Raw genomic sequence first — 20736 nt, 5'->3', positions numbered from 1 at the left:
AGACACCTGATGAAGGCTGGAGGTATATCAGCCGAAATGTTGTGTTAACAACAAACAAGATGAGGACAAATATCTGTCAAATGTAAATATTGTAAATAATGAAGAAACTGTTTAATATATGAAGTAAAACATATCAAAATCGTACAAGATCTCTAGCAAAAAAAAATATAAGGAAAACAATTTTGGACAGACCTTCAACAGCTGAGTAACTCTCTTTGTCAGATCGTTCAGTTCTGTCTTGCCAGGAATATTGTCAGGAAGTTCCCCAATCTTGACTAGACCTGTCTTATTGGCAAGACCTGTAGGTTTTTTAGGCACATAAAGGGATGGTAGTTGACTCATTTGATCCTGGTACAGAAACCAAAACAGATTTAGTAACAACATTTAGAAGAAGTCACTTTCATAGACACATAATTTTTCTTTTATTATTCGATAAATTTGGATTTAGATTTGGACAAAACAGTCAATTTTTCAAAAATGTCTATTGGATATTTTTGTACCAAATTCAAACATCTTAGTTAACCATCATTCAGAAGAATTTAACCAGTTTTCTAGTAAATGGTATCATCTTTATTATGAAAAGGAATGGAGTGACTTTTTTTTTTTGTGTTAGTCAAATAGGAATGAGTGAAATACCTCGCTTAAGAAAGAGAGGCAACTGCAGAAAGAGAAAGTGACAGATATGAAAACAGAAAGAGAGGAGGAGGAGAGGAGAAAGAGTAAAGGGAGCAATAAGGTGGAGGGGAGCAAGGAGGGGGAGGGGAAACAAAGGAAAAGTAAAGGCGAGTAAGAGGACAAGCAAAAGTGATAGAGTGAAAGCAAAGGGGAAGGAGGAGAAAGAGAGAAAGAGATGGAGAACGATAATTATTTCAATGATGAAGAACAACTTACTCTTAGTCTCTGACCCTTTAAACGGATGTTTTCTTGAATCACATGATTTAATGCTTCTTTCATTGAAGAAATCTGCAAAACAAGCAAAAAAGAAAAAAACTTACAAGAGGTCAAAAGCAAAGAAGAAATACTTTTGAATCAGAATCATATAAGCACAGCCTGGATTGAGGAGTTTATTTCAGCTTAATGATTGAGGAGTTTAATTCACAAACACACAGTACCTAGTTCATTTCCATTATGAAAACCTTTGGGCAAATGTTTTTAGTTCTTCAAGTAGATCAAAGCTTTTGTTATCATCATCTTATCTATTTTTCCATGTTTGCATGGGTCAGATGAGAATATGTTGGGAGAGAGATTTTCTATGTGTGGATGCCCTTCCTGACACCAACACATACCTGCTTCCAAGTAAAGTTATAATACTCCGGTCTATCATCATTTAACATCCGTTGTCCATGCTGGCATGGGTTGGATGGTTTGACCAGGGATGGCAAGCTGGAAGGCTGCACCAGACTCCAGTCTGATTTGGCATTGTTTCTATGGCTGGATGCCCTTCCTAATGCCAACCACTCCGATAGTGTAATGGTGCTTTTACATGCCATTGGCACAGTATCTGTCACAGCTACGATTTTACTTGGCTTGATGGATCTTCTCAAGCACGACATAATACCAAAGGTCTCAGTCATTCATCATTGCCTCCATGGAGCTTTTCACATGCCACCATGCCACTTTGCCTCCATGAAGCCCAATGTGCAAAAGGGTGTTTTTTATGTGCCACTGGCGCAGGTGTCAGTTATGTGACACCAGATTCAGCCACGACTACAATTTCACTTGGCTTGACAGGTTTTCTCAAGTGCAGCATATTGCTACTGAACAACATAAAAGGCCAGACATAAGTCACAAGGAAAGCTAGAAACAAACAACATTTGTATGAGTCTTTCTGCTTATAAACATTGGGCAACATCAAGACATGTCAAGAAACCTAGATGTGCTTTTGTGGTGGACTACAAGCAAATGACACTGTTTATATTAGTGACTCTCAACTGGGGTACATATGACCCATGGGGATTCATATACGATTTTGTTGCTGATCTCAAACTGTAGATAGAACCTGTGGAAAAAGTAGACTCAGGAAGACATGGGAACAAGGTGGTGAAGCACAATCTTCAAACGGTGGACCTCATGGAGGCAATGATAAGTGACTGAGACCTTTGGCAATATACTGTGCTTGAGAAAACTCATCAAGCCAAGGCCAAGTGAAATTGCAGTTGTGGCCGATGCCAGTATCACATAACTGGTACCTGCGCCGGTGGCACATAAAAGAACCAGTACTGGTAGCATGTAAAAGGCACCCATTACACTCTTAGAGTGGTTGGTATTAGGAAGGGCATCCAGCTGTAGAAACCATGCCAAATTAGAATGGAACTTAGTGCAGCTCTCCAGTTTACCAGTTCTAGTTAAACCGTCTAACCCATGCCAGCATAGAAAGCAGATACTAAATGATGATGATGATTTATGTTCAATAAATTGTTTATACTTCTAAAATACACATAATATCTAAATGTTTTTTATACAATTCCTAATAGTATTTAATTATAAAAATATAATAGGCCAAGAGCACCATCCAAGTGTGATCGTTGCCAGAGCAGCCAACTAGCTTCCATACCCGTAGCACGTAAAAGGGCACCATTTGAGCGTGATCGTTACCAACGTCGCTTCACTGGCACGTGTAAAAAGATTTGAGCGAGGTCATTGCGAGTACCGCCTGACTGGCCCTGTGCCGGTGGCATGTAAAAAGCACCCACTACACTCTCGGAGTGGTTGGCTTTAGGAAGGGCATCCAGCTGTAGAAACTGTCAGATCAAGATTGGAGCTTGGTGCAGCCATCTGGTTCGCCAGCCCTCAGTCAAAATCGTCCAACCCATGCTAGCATGGAAAGCGGACGTTAAACGATGATTATGATATTATGATAATGATGGTTTTTATTTATATGCATTGAATGGTTATGGTATTCCAGTAGAGTAAACAGGGAATCAAAGGAGTCCATAGATAAAAAAATGATTAAGAACCACTGGTCTATACGAACAGTGAGGCATTTTGTTTACAATCAGTGAACACAGGAAAGGAAAGGAAAGGAAATGCAATGCAACAAAATGAAACAAAACAAACTCACTCACTCACTCACACACACAAAATAGGATTTTAAGAAAAATTTTGAAACGGTCTCTTACCTGTTGTTTCAGCATTGGTGATTCTTGAACATTGGTAGATGATGTGCAGGTTACTGTTGGACTTGCTGTTAATGCACCAGAGATTAATGAAAGAGAAGAAAATATTACATTAGGTAATTCAATAACATTGTGTAACATGATTTTTGTCCTAATTATTATTTCTAACACAGGTAAGAGGGAGCAGAAGAGGTTATTAAACTGACTGATACTAATTTTAATCACACCCAGAAGGACAAAAATGTAACAAAACCAACCCAGGCAGGATTTGAACTCAGAATTTAACCCTTTTGTTACTGTATTTATTTTGAGATGTTCTGTGTTTCTTTCAATTATTTTAAATATAACAAAGAATTTAGTAAAATAACTTAGTTATCATTTCCTATTACCCACTACAAAGTGTGGAAAATGGCTACTATTTCCTTCAAACTTTTGTTTTTATTACATTTATTCAAGCCCCCAAAGAATCCCTCACAATACATGGGCTATGATGCTCCCCAACTACTCCTGCTCATAATCAGAGATGCACATATTGTCAGCCATTAAAGGACATAATCAAGTGGTTGAGGTCAAGCAATTGACAAGCATATTTGTGGTGTTGAGCAGAACATTTGGTATATCAACCTTCTCTTACTATGAAGTTGCAACTGTTTTAAAATATTATATCAAATAGAAAAAAATGCCATCCAATATCTGGCTGTATTCAATGCTCCGACTTCAGAGAAGTGTTTGGCTCAAGAATGAGATGCACTTGAGCCTTTTTTCACCATATTTCTGGTAAAATACTATCTCAGTATCACTTAACTTTGGAAATAATGAAGCATTTCTCAAAATAACTTCTTCATTATTAAGCCAACATTTGGAACATTAACAGGAAATTTTAATAAAGGTTTCCCACTGAGAGAATTCTAAAACACTTGGAAAAAGTAACAACATACAATTATAACAAAGTGGCATTCCTAAACCTCTTGAGACACCCAGGCCAATTGATGGGCCCTGGTGATACAAACTGAAAGGACTTTGAAACTGTAAGAGCTAACCAGAGATTCAAATGGCATCAATTAACTTTGAAAATAATGAATTATTTCTCAGAGTAACTTCATTATTAAGCCAGTGTTTAGAACATAAACTAACATAAAATTTTGATTAAGGTTTCAAACGATACCATTCGTATCACAAAAGCAGGGGCAGTCTCAAGCAGATTAATACCAAAAGGGTTAATCTAAGGACCATAGTGCAGTACAAAACATCTTACCAGGTGGTGGGCCCGCAGAGTTGTTGCGAGAGAGTCCCTCCATCAAGTGCTTACGGGTGGCAGATTTGAATTTCTTTTCTAGCTCAGTCCGGTCCTCTTGCAGGTGATCAATGTCCTCCTGCATCATCCTGACATTCTTCTCAAACTGCCTGCAAAGATTGAAAATACATAACACATTCAATAAACATGATGACTAACTCCTTTCCTGGAAGAAAGCAGGGTAAACAAGTGTGCTTATTGATACTGAATATTTTTCTTTTATTCTTTTACTTGTCTTTCTAGAAATAAACAGTCATATCCTTGAGAATTTTCAAGCTATAAGATAATGCATGATTAATTCCAAACAATGCGATTAAATAAACATTACACTTGACTGGGAAATCTGAAAGCTAAGGTTAAATGATTAATGTTGCTAACATGAAATTTTGAAATAGAAAATTACTATTTTTAAATCTCCCGTGAGATATTCAGCAACAGTACTTTGTAGTAAAGATTGTTTGCCAACATAACACATGGCACACCTGATTTAGGATGAATGTTGCTGTAATTTAGCCCCAGGAGACCGTCTCCAGCTGGCTATATGACATGATCTGTGTCTTTTCAAACAAGGACACAGATCGTGTCATGTAGCCAGCTGGAGACGATGTCTCCTGGGAAAAAATTACAGCAACATTCGTCCTAAACCAGGACTGCCATGTTATGTTGGCAAACAATCTTTACTACAATTTTGAAATAAGCCCTACTAATTTTAGCACAATTTAGAGCAACCCCAGTGCTCCTTTGGTATTTATTGTATTGACCACCCACCAAAAACAAAAAAAAACAAAAAACAAAAGTGACTGCAGCAGTATTATTTGAACTGAGAATGTAAGAACTGGAAGAAATGCTACAAAGCATTTTGTCTGGCATGCCAATGATTTTGCCAGCATGCTACCTTTCAAATTTTAATATAATGTCAATTATATTAGCATGAAAAAAAAATCTTACTTTTGTTGTTCCTCTAACTGAGATCGGACTTCATCCAGCTGTTGTTTCAATTTCTTGCTTTCGTCCTCATATTCCTTGGTGGCAGTCTCCAGTTTCTTTTCGGTCACCTTCACCTTCAGCTGTTGTTGGCTCAATGTTTCTTGCTATAAAAGGAAGACAAAAATATGTTGGCCACTTATTGTCACTATATTAATGTAAAACCATATTGCATTTAACTTGTGACTGAATGGGGAGAACAAACAATAATCAATAAAAAAAAATCAATCATTTGAGAAAAAAAATGCTATTAATTTAGCAGAGTAATCTTATTTTAAAGAAGACCCCTGTAAATGTATATTGCTTTAGTCAGAGAACCTCTAAACCTTCTAAAAGTAGAGAGAGTTTAACAATATATTGGGTTGTCCGGAAAGTTCGTGCCGATTTATAGTAGCTTACCTTTCAACTTATTTTAGAACATGTTTAAGTCCATAAAATAGGATTTGACTACACCTCCATTTAGAGCACAGTTTAAGCTATCTTTTTGTGGAAGAAGGCTTATGTTCCTATAATCTGTGCTAATTCTGTAACCCTTTAAAATAGAAGATAAGGAAGTTCATTTTCGGCACTTGATGCTTTGGGAACCAGATAAAAATTGCTGCAGCTCGGCTGGGATGTGTTACCCCACCCTCCATGTTCACCAGATATTGCTCCTTCAGATTTACACTTATTCAGGTCTCTGCAGAATAGTCTTAATGGTAAAAATTTCAATTCCATGGATGACGTAAAAATATACCTTGATGAATTCTTTGCCATGAAACCACCTCAATTCTGGGAAGAGGGTATTTTCAAGTTAAAGGAAAGATGGAGACGCATTGTGCAACAAAATGGTTCATATCTGGTTGATTAAAAATGTAATGGCAAGTATTTATTGACCATTTTCTTTCCTTTAAAATCGGCACAAACTTTCCAAACAACCCAATATTTTGTGATAAGTTAGTCATAAACTAACAGAAATGAAAAACAATTTTTCATCATCATTTAATGCCCGTTGTTCATATTGGCATGGGCTAGACAGTGTGACCAGAGCTGGCAAGCTGCACCAGATGCCAATCTGATTTGACAGTTTCTACAGCTTGATGTCCTTCTAAATGCCAACCACTTTACAGAGTGTGCTTGATGCTTTTACATGGCACCCCATACTCTTTTACTCGTTTCAGTCATTTGACTGTGGCCATGCTGGAGTACTGCCTTTTAGTCAAGCAAATCGACCCCAAGACTTATTCTTTGTAAGCCTAGTACTTATTCTATCGGTCTCTTTTGCAGAACCACTAAGTGATGGGGAGGTAAACACACCAGCATCGGTTGTCAAGCGATGTTGGGGGAAAAAACACAGACACACACACATACACACACACACATATATATATACGTAAAAAGCACCATCCGTCCGTGGCCGTTTGCCAGCTCCGTCTGGCACGTAAAAAGCACCCACTACACACACGGAGTGGTTGGCGTTAGGAAGGGCATCCAGCCGTAGAAACACTGCCAGATCAAACTGGGCCTGATGCAGCCTTCTGGCTTCACAGACCCCAGTTGAACCATCCAACCCATGCTAGCATGAAAAGCGGACGCTAAATGATGATGATGATATATATATACACACACACACATATATATGATGGGCTTCTTTCAGTTTCCGTCTACCAAATCCATTCACAAGGCTTTGGGTGGCCTGAGGCTATAGTAGAAGACACTTGCCTAAGGTGCCACGCAGTGGGAATGAACCCGGAACCATGTAGTTGGTAAGCAAGCTACTTACCACACGGCCACCCCTGCACCTAACAGTGTCACATAAAAGTGCAGTGCCCACATGGGCACTTTTATGGGACACCGTACAGGCACTGTTATGTGTTGCCACAAAGGTGCTTTTACATGGTACTGCCACGAGTGCTTTATACCACCAGAAGGATTGGTCTTAACACTTCGGCTGCATTACATTTCACTAAATAATATGAATACTAAAGGGTTAAGGGTGTTTAATTTTCATCTGATTGACAAAGGAAAAGAAACTTCTCCCTCTTATATGCAGAGGGATATATAAACACCAAAGTTCCCCACTTGACACACACACACACACACGCACTTCAGCCTTACCTTCAACTTCAACTGCATTTTAAGGTCCTTGATATCTTCTTCCTTTTTATCAAGTTTTATCTTCAATGTTTCAATGTCTGCGATTCTGGATTTTACTATGTTGGCACGTTCAGCAATTGGTGCTTGAATCTATAAAAGAGAAAAAAAAAACCATATGTATTTATTTATGTATGTATGTATGTATATATATGTAAACAGACTTACCCACACACATGTGCATAAGTCTGTTGTTGCTACAGTAACAGTAAATGATGACAGAAAATGAAGCCAAATTTGAGTAGATTGAAGACCTGCAACTGACTACTTACTTGTTTATCATGAGTGCCATCAAAATCATACTCTCCATTCTCCATGGCATTGGCGACTTTATTCATTGTTCCAACAACTGCACCAAACGATAATCTAATGACAAGAGAAAGACAAACTCATATTGAAACAAAAGAGAGAGAGAGAGCTAGACAGACAGACAGACAGGGAGAGGGAGTTATTGAGCAGTTCAAACTAATCTACTGTTTTAATGGTTTTTTTCAATCCATCATTTTTACTATAGTAATAATAATTATTATTTCTAACACAGGTAAGAGGGAGCAGAAGAGGTTATTAAACTGACTGATACTAATTTTAATCACACCCAGAAGGACAAAAATGTAACAAAACCAACCCAGGCAGGATTTGAACTCAGAATTTAACCCTTTTGTTACTGTATTTATTTTGAGATGTTCTGTGTTTCTTTCAATTACTTTAAATATAACAAAGAATTTAGTAAAATAACTTAGTTATCATTCAGCTAATGTTAGGAACATAAATTGTGACTAAAGTTTGGTGGGAGATTTTAATTCAAAACTTAGGAAAACAAGACATTTGTACTCAGAGCCAGAGCTGGTTTCAGCCAGGTTGGTATCAAAAGGGTTAAAAGGGCAAATGTAACTAAAAGCCACACAGCATTCTGCAAGGCCCTATAACAATAGGAACACAATGAGAGGGAAAGAGAGAGAGAGAGATGAATCAGAAGCAATAATCAACTCCAAAACATTACCGGAGACACTCATAAGGTCCGCTATCTTCTTTGCCATACACCTTATCAGTAGCTTCATAGGCGAGTTCTTCCATTTGCTTAGGTTTAACACCTTCGTTATCTGGTCAGGATATACAGAGTTCATCAAATCAGCAGACATTTAAAAGAAAACAGTCTAATATGGGGTGGGGGTGGGGAGATTCCTTCACGTTTGACTAAATGTATTTATGGTTCATATTTTATTTCTGTCTATTCCACTTACAAATTTTTGACTAATTACATTAATTCACATATTTCAAAACTATAGTTACATTATGTAAAAGAATATAACAGATGGCATCATTGATCAAGAACTAGAAGAGGTGTGGATTTGGGGAAAAGGGACATGATCAGAGGAAGAACTGCAGTGCCCATGGGAGGGGTTACTGTTGAGTAGTGGTTCATAAACCTTCTTCAATTTTTTTTTTTTTTGGTAATGTCCCTTTTTAAGTAGTTGTTAAGACTAGTGCCAACTTAAATGGTGAGTGAGGTATCACGATTAAACAAACTTAACATGGGCAATAATTTATAAATTTTATTCTAAAAATGGATTGTATAATCTTAATAGAGAATTGTAAAAAATTGATAAAGAGAAAAGTTGTATAATTACTTTATAAATTGCAAGTTAATGACTTCCTTGTGCCTAATGAGATATGATTTTATTTTAATAAACATTACTAGTTTAATCATGTATATAACATAATTATTAACATATGTAAAATTTAGTATGTTAATTATGCTACCTCACTGCCCTTAAAGTCTAACACCTACTTCAACATGCCCAGCACCTCCTTGGAAACTGTACCACCCATATTAAGAACCCCTACAACAGAGAGAAGACTCACATCAGACTACTGAATGGGAACTAAGATTAAATGCTGGCAACAAAATGGTCTCCACTAAAGGTACCCAAAAGCTGGGTAGTGTTCTTAAACCTGGCAATGAATTACATCTACCACACAAGAACAGCTAGTGTCTGATTGAACTTCTGTACAGTTTCCATCTAAAAAACACAGTTTGGGTCAAACCAAGGCAACAGTTGAAGACACTTGGCCAAGTTGCTGCAAACTGGAATCGAACCCAGTACCACAGAATTGCAAAGCAGACTTCTAAAGAGTACAGCCTTGCCTGCACCTACAAAGGTTGCACCATCAAACCGGCATTTCTCAGTGAAACTTAATTTGTACAAGTTAATTATATCCTATCTTAACAGAACTGCATCATGAAATTCTGAATAGATAGGGGCAAGATAAATAAGTAATTTTTTTGTACAGACATAAACCCCCAATTTTACATTCAAGAGAAAGAACAATGAATATGAGGGGCTCATTCTTTTTTCTAGAGAATTATTAATGTAAAGTAAAATGCCTTACAAAGAGGAAGAGTACTATGTAGCAAGTTCAGAGCTGACTTCTACTCAATGAAGTTAGCTGGATAGCAATTACAGTTACTAAGACATCAAGCTACGCTTGCAAAAGAGACAGCATTTTGAACATTATAATGTCTATCTCTCTCACAGTACAAAATCTAAGTTCTTTTTTATCAGTTCAGTCAGGAAGAAGGCATGAGCAGCCCTCCAAGTTAGCAATATAATAATCTCCGAAAGGAAATGTCAGCTACATTGATTTTATCTTTTACTGTTTGGGCATCAAAATTTGTACCAGTTCAGACAGACAGACTTTTCTTTTATGGGTTTCAGTTATAGTTATTGAACTATAGTGATGCTAGGGTACCAACTTCAAAATGTATAGCTGAATATATCAGCTCCAACAATAGGCTACAGGTAGTTATTTTATTGACCTTAGAAGGTTGAATGGCAAAGTTGACCAGGATGGCATTTGATCCCAGAACATACTTAAATACAACAAAACGTTTTTTTCTAATATTCAAAGGGCCAATACAAATACCAGCTTGGTGCCTGGTGTGAACAAGACCACCACAAACTGCATTATGAAAAAGATTTCAAAAGAATAAACATACCACACCACCCATAGTGCAGGTTATCAAGGGACACTTTCAGATCTTAGGTAGCAGGGTCTGTGTGTAAAAAAATATATTGCAGTCTTCATCGAAATGCCAGCATAACCAGCAATCAGCCTGCAAACTTGTTCTGGGATGCATGGGGTGGGAGCACAAAGTGTGCATATCCCAAGAACCCAAAGGTCCAAGAGGGAAAAACAGTGATTGGGAATGGAAAACATAATGACAATTGTTTCTATTAGGACTCAAGGAAGGAGGTGCCTGAGGACTCCCCCTCCCTCTCACACACCCAACCCTCCCAGCCTACTTAAAAATAGTGGGGGTAGAAGAGGGATGGATATTTTTCTGATGCTACCTTATCAGCCACCTTCGTGTGGCAGAATCACCACAACATCACTTTACTTATGACAAGGGATGTAATACATTTAAAGATAAAATTTATTTATGGAAAGTAAAATTACCAAAAAATTTAATCATTAAATATGCTTTTTATGGTGGGGAGTAAAAAATGCGATAAAGTTTAATTACTATATATTTCATAATTCTTTTTTTTTTTATTCTTAAAAATATGATTTTAAAAAGTTAAGTGATTTAATAATTAGAAACTTTTCAATACAAATTTGTAAATTGAAATAAAATATTTCTATAGAAAATAAAACTGGAATTCCCCCATGTGGGGACATGAAATTCAAACTATCAAAAATTAATAAATTAGTGTCTTATAGAGGAATAAAAAAAAAAAAAAAAAAAAAAGAGAAAAAAACATCACAAGTCAAAGATCTGCATTTCATTTCCAAGATTTTCAGATTTTCAAAATGCTTTCCATTATAAAGCATGCAGCAGTTGAACATTGCAACCTTAACATTGAGCCTACTTTTTTATACATACATTATATATATATACATCCCATTCCAGCTTCACTTCTACAGCAAGTCTAGTGTATTATTATTATTTCTATCATTATAGCTGTTGTTATAAATATAATAGTCTTTTACAAGCTAGCGACTACTGGCAGAATTAAGCTTGAGTGAGTGACGCCTGAAATAATGGAAACCATTTTGAAAGTACCTCTTGATGGAAATCCTTTTTACAAGATAATTCAGATGGATATTAACACAATTTTTGTATGAATGTTGTCATACTTTTAGAATGAAATATATTTTTTCAACATTCATATATATCAAAATGAAAAGACAGCATATTTAAATGTTGTCAGTATTTCTGCAAAAATACTACCAACATTCAAATAGCTTTGCTTTTTAGTCTTATTTTGATACTTATATTTAAAAGGAATTTTTAGGAACATCCAATTCCTTAAATGCTAAATCTAAAGAAAATATTGATAAAAGATTTGCTGAAATAAATAGTGTCTCTGATTTCATTATACATTCAGAATTTTCTAGCTGGCATGCCTCACATGGAAGAACTCATAAAACAGAACTGGACAACATCTAGAGATGCAACACAGGATAAAAGAATATTACCACAATAAGAGAAATGAAGGAAAATTTTAAATAATAATTAAATAATTATACCTTACAACAGCAAAAAAGAAACAAGAAAAAAAAAAATTATTGTAGTAATTCGAGTAAGCATGGTTGTGTGGCTAAGAAGCTTGCTTTATAACCACACGGTTTCAGGTTCAATCCCACTGTGTGACACCTTGGGGAAAATGTCTTCTACTGTAGTCCCTGGCTGACCAATGAGATAATTTGGCAGGTGGAAATTAAGTAAAAGCCAATCACATATATATGTGTGTGTGTGTGGTTTTGTGTTTGTGCATATTCCCACCAATGCCTGACAATTTGGTGTTGGTTTGTTTACAGCCTGTAACTTAGTGGTTTTCACAAAAACAAGCCTATGGAATAAGTACCAGCCTTAAAAATATAAATACTGAGGTTCATTTGTTTGACTAAATCCAGCATGACTACATTTTGCTTTTATAAAAAACACATTTAAAATTTTTTAAATCGAATTTTATTATGTAATTTATAAAATTTATATATGTAATTTAATAAAAGGGAAAAATAGATAAAGAGTTGATATTTGTCCAATTTTGTTTTAGTAGTTCACTTCCAAGCAAGGTTCAGCAAAATCAAGGCAGCAACAAATCATTTCAGCTAAAACTATGTTGGTTTCTAATAAAACCATGACTGTAGGCAGTTCACAAAAAGATCGAAGCCTAATGCTTTAGATTAGTCTATCAACAAAGCTTTTCTATCTTCAAAATGAAACCAGTTAGTGTAACTATAATTGCTTCACATTACAGGGCCAAAGGAAAGCATACAATCAAAGTTTTTTAATCTTCCCTTAAAAAGATATACAACTAGAAAAAGGTCATTCTACAAAATGACATGGAAACAAAAAAGAACATTTCCTAATCTAAGAAAATTAAGAAAGAAAAATTAGCTGGGTTTATTTAGCATTATTATTAAGTTCTAGTTTCACTTCTGTTTGGCTGAAATAAAATTTTGGTTTTTATGGAGTAAAAAAAAAATGAGAGTAACACATAACCAAAAAAAGAAAAAAGAAAAAATACATTGACTAAGATTTGAAATTCTTTGCAACCAACAATCCTTGTCATATCATAAAACACCGAAAAATATTACAACATGGCAGTTTGCCAACAACACAAAAATGCAAACTGATTATAAGCAATAATCCTTGAAAATTTAACATAGCAAACAACACTCAAGATTGTGTCCCATTTTGTTTTTGTTTGTTCTTTTTTTTTTTTTTCCTATTAAGTATCAGATATTTTTAGAGTATTTCTTCAACACAATCTAGATGTAACTAATGAGATGCAAAACTGACAATATTAAAGTCAGCAACTAGAATTGACTGCCTGGTGTGTTCAACTTCTTATACACATATCATAGAGAACTGATTATATCGTGAACTCTGTGCTCAAAATTTTAACATCGAAAGATGAGGCCAACACTAATTCGTGTACACCTAATTAGAAACAACAAAGAATCAATTAGTTATGTTAAATTAAACTATCTTTACATAAATAATGTAAAAAATAAAAGGTACCTGATTGATATATGAAAATTGGTAGGAGTTGCTTCTTAACAGATATTTAATTTTTTTCGCCCCAATATATTTCTCTCAAGCAATATGAATTCCATACAGATTTTGTGTAAAAGTTACATATGTACAAGCCACATGTGGCAATACTGCTCTGGAGTTTGTATTATCCCCATCTTGCTCTACATATTTTTAAAATTGTACACTAGTAACAGAGCTTGTTTTTTGTTGAAACCCTAGCATTACAGCATCAGAGTAATCACTCCAGCCAAACAAAACAATAATAAACAAAACAAAAAAAATACATGCCAAAGGTTTGCAATACATTTCCATGCAAAACAGGTAAAGATCTAGCAGCTGATAAATAGACAGACATACAGACAGACAAAGAAAGGTAGACAGAGAGGATGTAAAAAGAAAATTACATTTAGAGGACAAGATAGAAATGCAGTCACATACGATAATAATTTTAAACTATGGTAAAACTTGTTTATTTTGAATCTTATTTACTACTGAGTTGTTCTTTAACTTGTGATCACCTCTCTCAGAGATGATCCATAATCAGTGTTCTAGACTTGACCAGTTCATCTTATTTTCTTCATGCATAAAGTATCAGGCTAATTTTCCCATCTTTTAAAACAGTAGCAGCTATTTGTAACATCTCGACTGATTATGAAGCATAAGGTCAAAAATTTGAGGATGAGCACAAGAGTGGCTGTGTGGTAAGTAGCTTGCTTCCCAACCACATGGTTCTGGGTTCAGTCCCATTGTGTGGCACCTTGGGCAAGTGTCTTCTATAGCCTCAGGCTACCCAAAGCCTTGGGAGTGGATTTGGTAGGCAGAAACTTAAAGAAGCCTGTTTTGTGCATATATATATATATATATATATATATGCGTGTGTGTGTGTGTCAGTGTTTGTCCCCACAACATCACTTGACAACCGATGCTGGTGTGTTTACATCCCTGTAACATTAGCGGTTCAGAAGAAGGAACCAATAGAATAAGTACTAGGCTTACAAAGAATAAGTCCAGAGGTCAATTTGCTCGACTAAAGGCAGTGCTCTAGCATGGCCACAGTCAAATGACTGAAAGAATAAAAGAATACTGTAGAGTTGATTCAGTTGAATCCAGAACTTAATCAGTACTTTGTTTCTCTCCTTGTTTTTTTCTGTGTTCCTTTCTGTAGAAGAGCGTAGGCTCAAAACGTAAAAGACTTTTTCTATTCCTGAGCATTATACTAATACATCTGTTTGTTTTGTACACCACCTGTCTTTGCCTTTTGTTTTTTTCGTAAACTCTCCTTATATATATATATATATATATATATTTCAAACAATTATAAAGAATACAAAGACTGATGCATCATCAAATTTTCCTTTTACTTTTACAGTTGGTCATGCATCATAACTATTTGATTACAATGACTGACACGTGTTTCTGCTGCACAATTGCTGTTAATGTGATTGCTAACACAAAGCGATCACCGACAGTTATCACTACATGGAGTATACCTGAAAGCTACAAAGGTACCCGCCTAGATAATTTTATCTCTATACACTAACATTATATATAAACTTATATTGGCCTGCTTGCTTAGCCAACGGGGTGGCATCACTTAATGGCTAAAACAATGCGACGCGCATTGTGACCAGTGATGTGTAGCAACATCTGATAGCCTGGTTGGTCACGTGATCACGTGATATATCTTATCTATACAAGTTATAGTATATTTTAAACAATTGCTATATATGCAGCATTAAAAGATTGACATGAATTTGTTGATATTTCTGGTTAATGCAGTATGAACCACCAGTTTCACCCCTACTCCACTAAAAGCACATTAATGAGAGGTAATATGTAAATAATTAGCATCTGGTTCTCCCTCAAGTTGGAACAAGGTCAGATGAAACTGAAGAATGGGCTGCATGGATGCAATCTCTGTGGCATTTACTCCAAAGTATTCCATAAAACTTGAGCACAGACATGTTACACAGGCCATTTAATGAAGAATTAAAACAGCACTGCAATGCTGCATTATTCAGTTTGAATTAGATGATATCTAGTTCTGAAGAAACTCTAAGATCACACTTATCAGTGACAGCATAGCTTTCGACTACAACTACTTATAATAATTGTTTCTGATTGAGGCTCAAGGCCAGCAGCCAGCAGTTTTGAAGGGGATGGAGGTTAGTGGATACCTCAGCCCCAGTGCTTGACTGTTTTTTTTTATTTTTTATTTTATCAAGTCTGAAGAGATAAAAGGCATTGTTGACCTCAAAAGGATTTGAGCCAAGAGTGTAGCAGGTCAAAACAAATACTACAAAGCATCTTTTTTTACCCAAGGTGCTAATAATTCTGCCAGCTAATGGACCTTACAACAACTACTACTACCACTACTACTAATAATAATAATGGTTTCAGATTTTAGCACATGGCCAGCAAGTTTGGGGGAGGGAGCAAATCGATTACATTGACTCCAGTGTGCAATTGGTACTTATTTGATCAACCCCAAAATGATGAAAAACAAAGCTGACCTCAGCAGAACTTGAACTCAGAACACGAAGACAGACGAAATGCCACTAACCATTTTGCCCAGTATGTTAATAGTTAATAGTTCTGCCAGCTCACTGCCTTAACTACTACGACTAATGATAATAATTATCCTTTCAAATTTTGGCACAAGGCCAGCAATTTTGAGGGGGAGGACTGGTACTTATTTTACCTCAACACAGTTATATCACTTTCTCAAAACCCAAGATGTTAGATGCTGTAAGCAAGAATTAATGTATTCTATTATTCAGCGATAGACAAAAAGTCCCAAAAGATGACTGTCATGCTAAGGAGAAAAAAAAAAGAATGGAAAAAAAAAGCAAAGATATATTAAAGACTTTAAATATAAACTGTTTAAATACACGTTCTATATAGCATGATGATGGTGTAAACTACAGCACAAACATGCTGTGTGGACCGGAATACATGCAGTGTTTCATCATTTCCAATTTCCCGGGAGAAAAATCTAAAAGGACTTCTCAAATAGTTTTTAGAACATACACACTCATATACCCACGTGCATTTATATAATATTATGCATAAATATATATATATTATGTATATACATATTATACATAAACATATATATTATGTATATACATATTATACATAAATATATATTATGTATATACATATTATACATAAATATATATTATGTATATACATATTATACATAAATATATATTATGTATATACATATTATACATAAACATACATATTATGTATATACATATTATGCATAAATATATATTATGCATATTATGCATAAATATATATTATGTATATACATATTATACATAAATATATATTATGTATATACATATTATACATAAATATATATTATGTATATTATGCATAAATATATATTATGTATATACATATTATACATAAATATATATTATGTATATACATATTATACATAAATATATATTATGTATATTATGCATAAATATATATTATGTATATACATATTATACATAAATATATATTATGTATATACATATTATACATAAATATATATTATGTATATACATATTATACATAAATATATATTATGTATATTATGCATAAATATATATTATGTATATACATATTATACATAAATATATATATTATGTATATACATATTATGCATAAACATATGTATTATGTATATACATATTATGCATAAACATATGTATATACATATTATGCATAAATATATATTATGCATAAATATATATGTATATACATATATATAAATATATATGTATATACATATTATGCATAAATATATATTATGTATATACATATTATGCATAAATATTGCATTGGGTGTATATAGACACACACTTATACATACACGTACATGCACTCATGGGCATACTAGCATACACTGTACAAAGTAGGAACTTGCAATAGCATAGAGCATACCTCTTTAAAGGCCAAACCCTTAAATATGGAAAATGAATTATACTTTTCTAAGCTAGTCAGGCTGAAGAAAGTACAGTAATGTACATTTGTTTCCCCCCAGGTGTCAAAAACTAAATACATGCTCCATATAGCATATGACACTGTCGATGCTCGGAAAGATTACATATTAACTTAGTACAGAAGTGGCCACAAGATCGTCGCATGACGTTTTCAGTGAATGAAAGGTGAAAGAAAAACACATACTTTTCATATTGGTATCATTTGGAAAGTAGAAAATAGTCTGACACCCTGCCATGTGAGAAAGACTAGCCCAAGCTTGCAATGAACTGAGAGTAATGAAATTTGTTCAACATTCATAGAAGAATGTGAAGAATCGGTATGACACTAAATGCAACAGAATTTGTTGCCCTAATGTAAGTGTACAATTATGACGATTGCCTTTTCATATGACTAAAAGCAAAATTGCTCTTTTCCTTCAAGGAGAGACAAACATTTCTAAATAAAATTAATAGCAGAACTTAACATAAAATTGTCTGAAACACTAAGGATTAGTTCAAAGAGTTGTGGAAATAAGACGAGAGAAAAATATTTCTTTGCATAAGAAACAGGTGATTATCCAAGATAATCCAGGATCAGCTGCTTACTCTTTACCATTAAGTGAGCTTATCATCCTCATCGTCATTTAACGCCCACTTTCCATGCTGGCATGGGTTGGACAGTTTGACCGAGGGCTGGCAAGCCAGAAGGCTGCACCAGGCTCCAATCTGATCTGGCAAAGTTTCTACAGCTGGATGCCCTTCCTAATGCCAACCACTCAGAGTTTGTGGGTGCTTTTTTTTTTTTAAATTATAATATTCACTGTTTTTAATAATTTCACAAAAATGATAATATTTAATATGGACAACATATTTACAAGATACAGCAAATGGGAGACTGGGGTGTTTATCTTGCCCAAAGGCATCAGTGATAATAACAGGACTGAAACCATATAACAGGTTCAAAATTCTAAAAACTCTTCACCAAAACCACAATATAATGATTCCTAATTATTCTATGATGCATTCAAAAAGTTTCAGTGATTCATAAGAAAATCTGATGTATCACAAGTCCTGACAAGAATAATATAAGCATCCAGTACACTTTGTGAAGTGGTTGGCATTAGGAAGAGCATCCAGCCATAGAAACCATGCCAAAACAGACTGAACTTGGCACAGTCCTTGAACTTGCCTGGTAATGTCAAACTGCCCAATCCATGCCAGTATGGAAGATGGTGATGATTCTTATAGAAAAATAATCCTAAGAATTAAGGAAAACCTGAAGTGCACAAGTTGCAATGTTCAAGTTTTTACTACAGAAGCAAAACAAAAAAAAACATTTGCATTGTGGAATTACTGTTTAATCATTCTACAACTCCCTAAAGAAATTATCATATTTACACTATCCAAAAGATGATAATAACCAAAAAAAAAAAACAAACAAAAACTATACTGTCTAAGCATAACTGGTAATGCTGTTCAGAGATATGAAACCTTTTAAAGAATTAGGCTGCAAGTGACCAATTTTCAAACTGGAGAAAAAGATTTGTACCCAACATGTGCAATTGTGTTGTATAAAAATAACCGAATATGTTCATTTTAGTTGATAGTGCTTCAGATGATATGGCATCATCCTTTTGAGAACACATACACACACACATCAGTGTTGGTACCTGGTGTGAATAAGACCACCACAAACTGCTTTCTTGCAGTAGCTTTCAAAATTACAGTAGCTAGGTGGGCAGGCCTATGATGTATAAACAAAGAAAATCATGACACAGCCCCTAAACAGGATGCCAGTCTGTCACAGTTGAGTGGACTGGAGCAATGTGAAATGAAGTGTTTTGCTCAAGAACATGGCGCAGCTCCTAGTCCAGGAATTGAAACCAAGGTCATGCAACTTTGAGTGCAAAACCCTAGCCTATATAATGTGTGATCATACAGATACATACAGTCATTAATCTACAAAAGAGGTTTGTGGTTTCTATTCTTATGTGTGACAACACTGAGGTACTTTATCCCAAGTTGTTAAATCCAATCAATGAATTAATGAGATTAAAACAAAAGGATAGGAAAAGGTGAATATTATGGTATAATGTTAAAATGGAATGCCTAGTAAACCATGAGTAATAGTGAAAGATATTAGAAGGGGAGGAACAAAGAGACACGAGAAGGGGGGGGATACAAGAGAGAGAGCATCAAGTCATTAGTGAAGACCCCCAAACTTGGCTTTTTCTTCCCACCCCACTTCTTCAAGTGTAAAACCTCTACCTCAAACTCCAGCCCACCAATTACATCTAACCCTAGAGGAGAAAGAGTTAACAACAGATGTCAATCTAAGGAACATGTTAATAAAAGTTACAAGGCTAAGGTGAGCAGATATGGTAGTTGTGTTTACATATGTACATGAGTGTATATATGCATCAATATATGTATATACACACATATACAAATAAACACACACACACATTTATATATATATATATATATATACATAAATATATATATATATATAGTATGAGGAGGGGTGGAAAAAGAAATGGACACAGATGAAACAAAAAAAAATTTTTTTTAAGAAATAAAAGAAAATGAAAGGTTACAAAACAGAATACAAATAAAGCATTGATTTACCATCTGATTTGGATTGTTGTCTTGAACCTGAACAGGAGAAATGTGAAGATCTGAAACATTAACAGGCTGACAAAGCAGAAATATTTGGTCTGTATGCATTTGTGCGTGTGTATTTTTAATATGCGTTAATGTATATTTATATATGTGTATATGTAATATTTTTAGGTGTCATTCAGATGATGTCATTGCCCTTCAAAATAGGTTTTTTTTTGTTGTTTATTTTACTTCTAGGGTTAGACATAGTTATTTATTGTTCAGTTTAATGGCATAGGTGTCAGTTGAAATGAAGACAAAGTTTAATATGTGTTTATGTAAAGGACATTTTATCCCCAACCCCACCATCTCTACCCATCAACTGAACTGATCTTCAACTTGTTATGTGTGGGTGAGCTATGTTTATATCAGTTACTATTTTCTTTGGTTAACAAAGGAGTGAAGAGAATCTGTGACTTAGTATGTTAGACATCTCTGTGACAAAAAATAGATCAAGATCAAAAGTAATTTTTACCACCCATTCTTTTCCTTGAATTTACTTAACCCCTAACAAACAAA

The 20736-nt window shown here is 34.7% G+C and overlaps 1 protein-coding gene across 6 annotated transcripts in view; it reads right to left on the bottom strand.

The window, feature by feature from the left end:
- LOC115219018 (dynactin subunit 1) overlaps positions 1-20736 on the bottom strand; it is a 106166-nt gene that overhangs the window by 11333 nt on the left and 74097 nt on the right. For 5 of the 6 annotated variants that reach the window (XM_036509013.1, XM_029789059.2, XM_029789062.2 and 2 more), the window contains 8 exons: positions 8528-8627; positions 7800-7893; positions 7492-7620; positions 5359-5501; positions 4372-4520; positions 3120-3184; positions 892-963; positions 193-348 (listed from right to left, as the gene is read on the bottom strand). In XM_036509013.1, coding sequence (XP_036364906.1) covers positions 193-348; positions 892-963; positions 3120-3184; positions 4372-4520; positions 5359-5501; positions 7492-7620; positions 7800-7893; positions 8528-8627 — 908 coding nt within the window. Of the gene's footprint in view, positions 1-192; positions 349-891; positions 964-3119; positions 3185-4371; positions 4521-5358; positions 5502-7491; positions 7621-7799; positions 7894-8527; positions 8628-20184; positions 20212-20736 lie in introns of all 6 variants that reach the window. The other variant, XM_036509014.1, reaches the window with a different exon arrangement.

The sequence above is a fragment of the Octopus sinensis genome, linkage group LG14 (assembly GCF_006345805.1).
Source record: "Octopus sinensis linkage group LG14, ASM634580v1, whole genome shotgun sequence".
Taxonomy (NCBI): Eukaryota; Metazoa; Mollusca; class Cephalopoda; order Octopoda; family Octopodidae; genus Octopus; species Octopus sinensis.
Note: the sequence above shows the minus strand (reverse complement) of the source record. Positions and strands in the feature narration are given on the sequence as shown.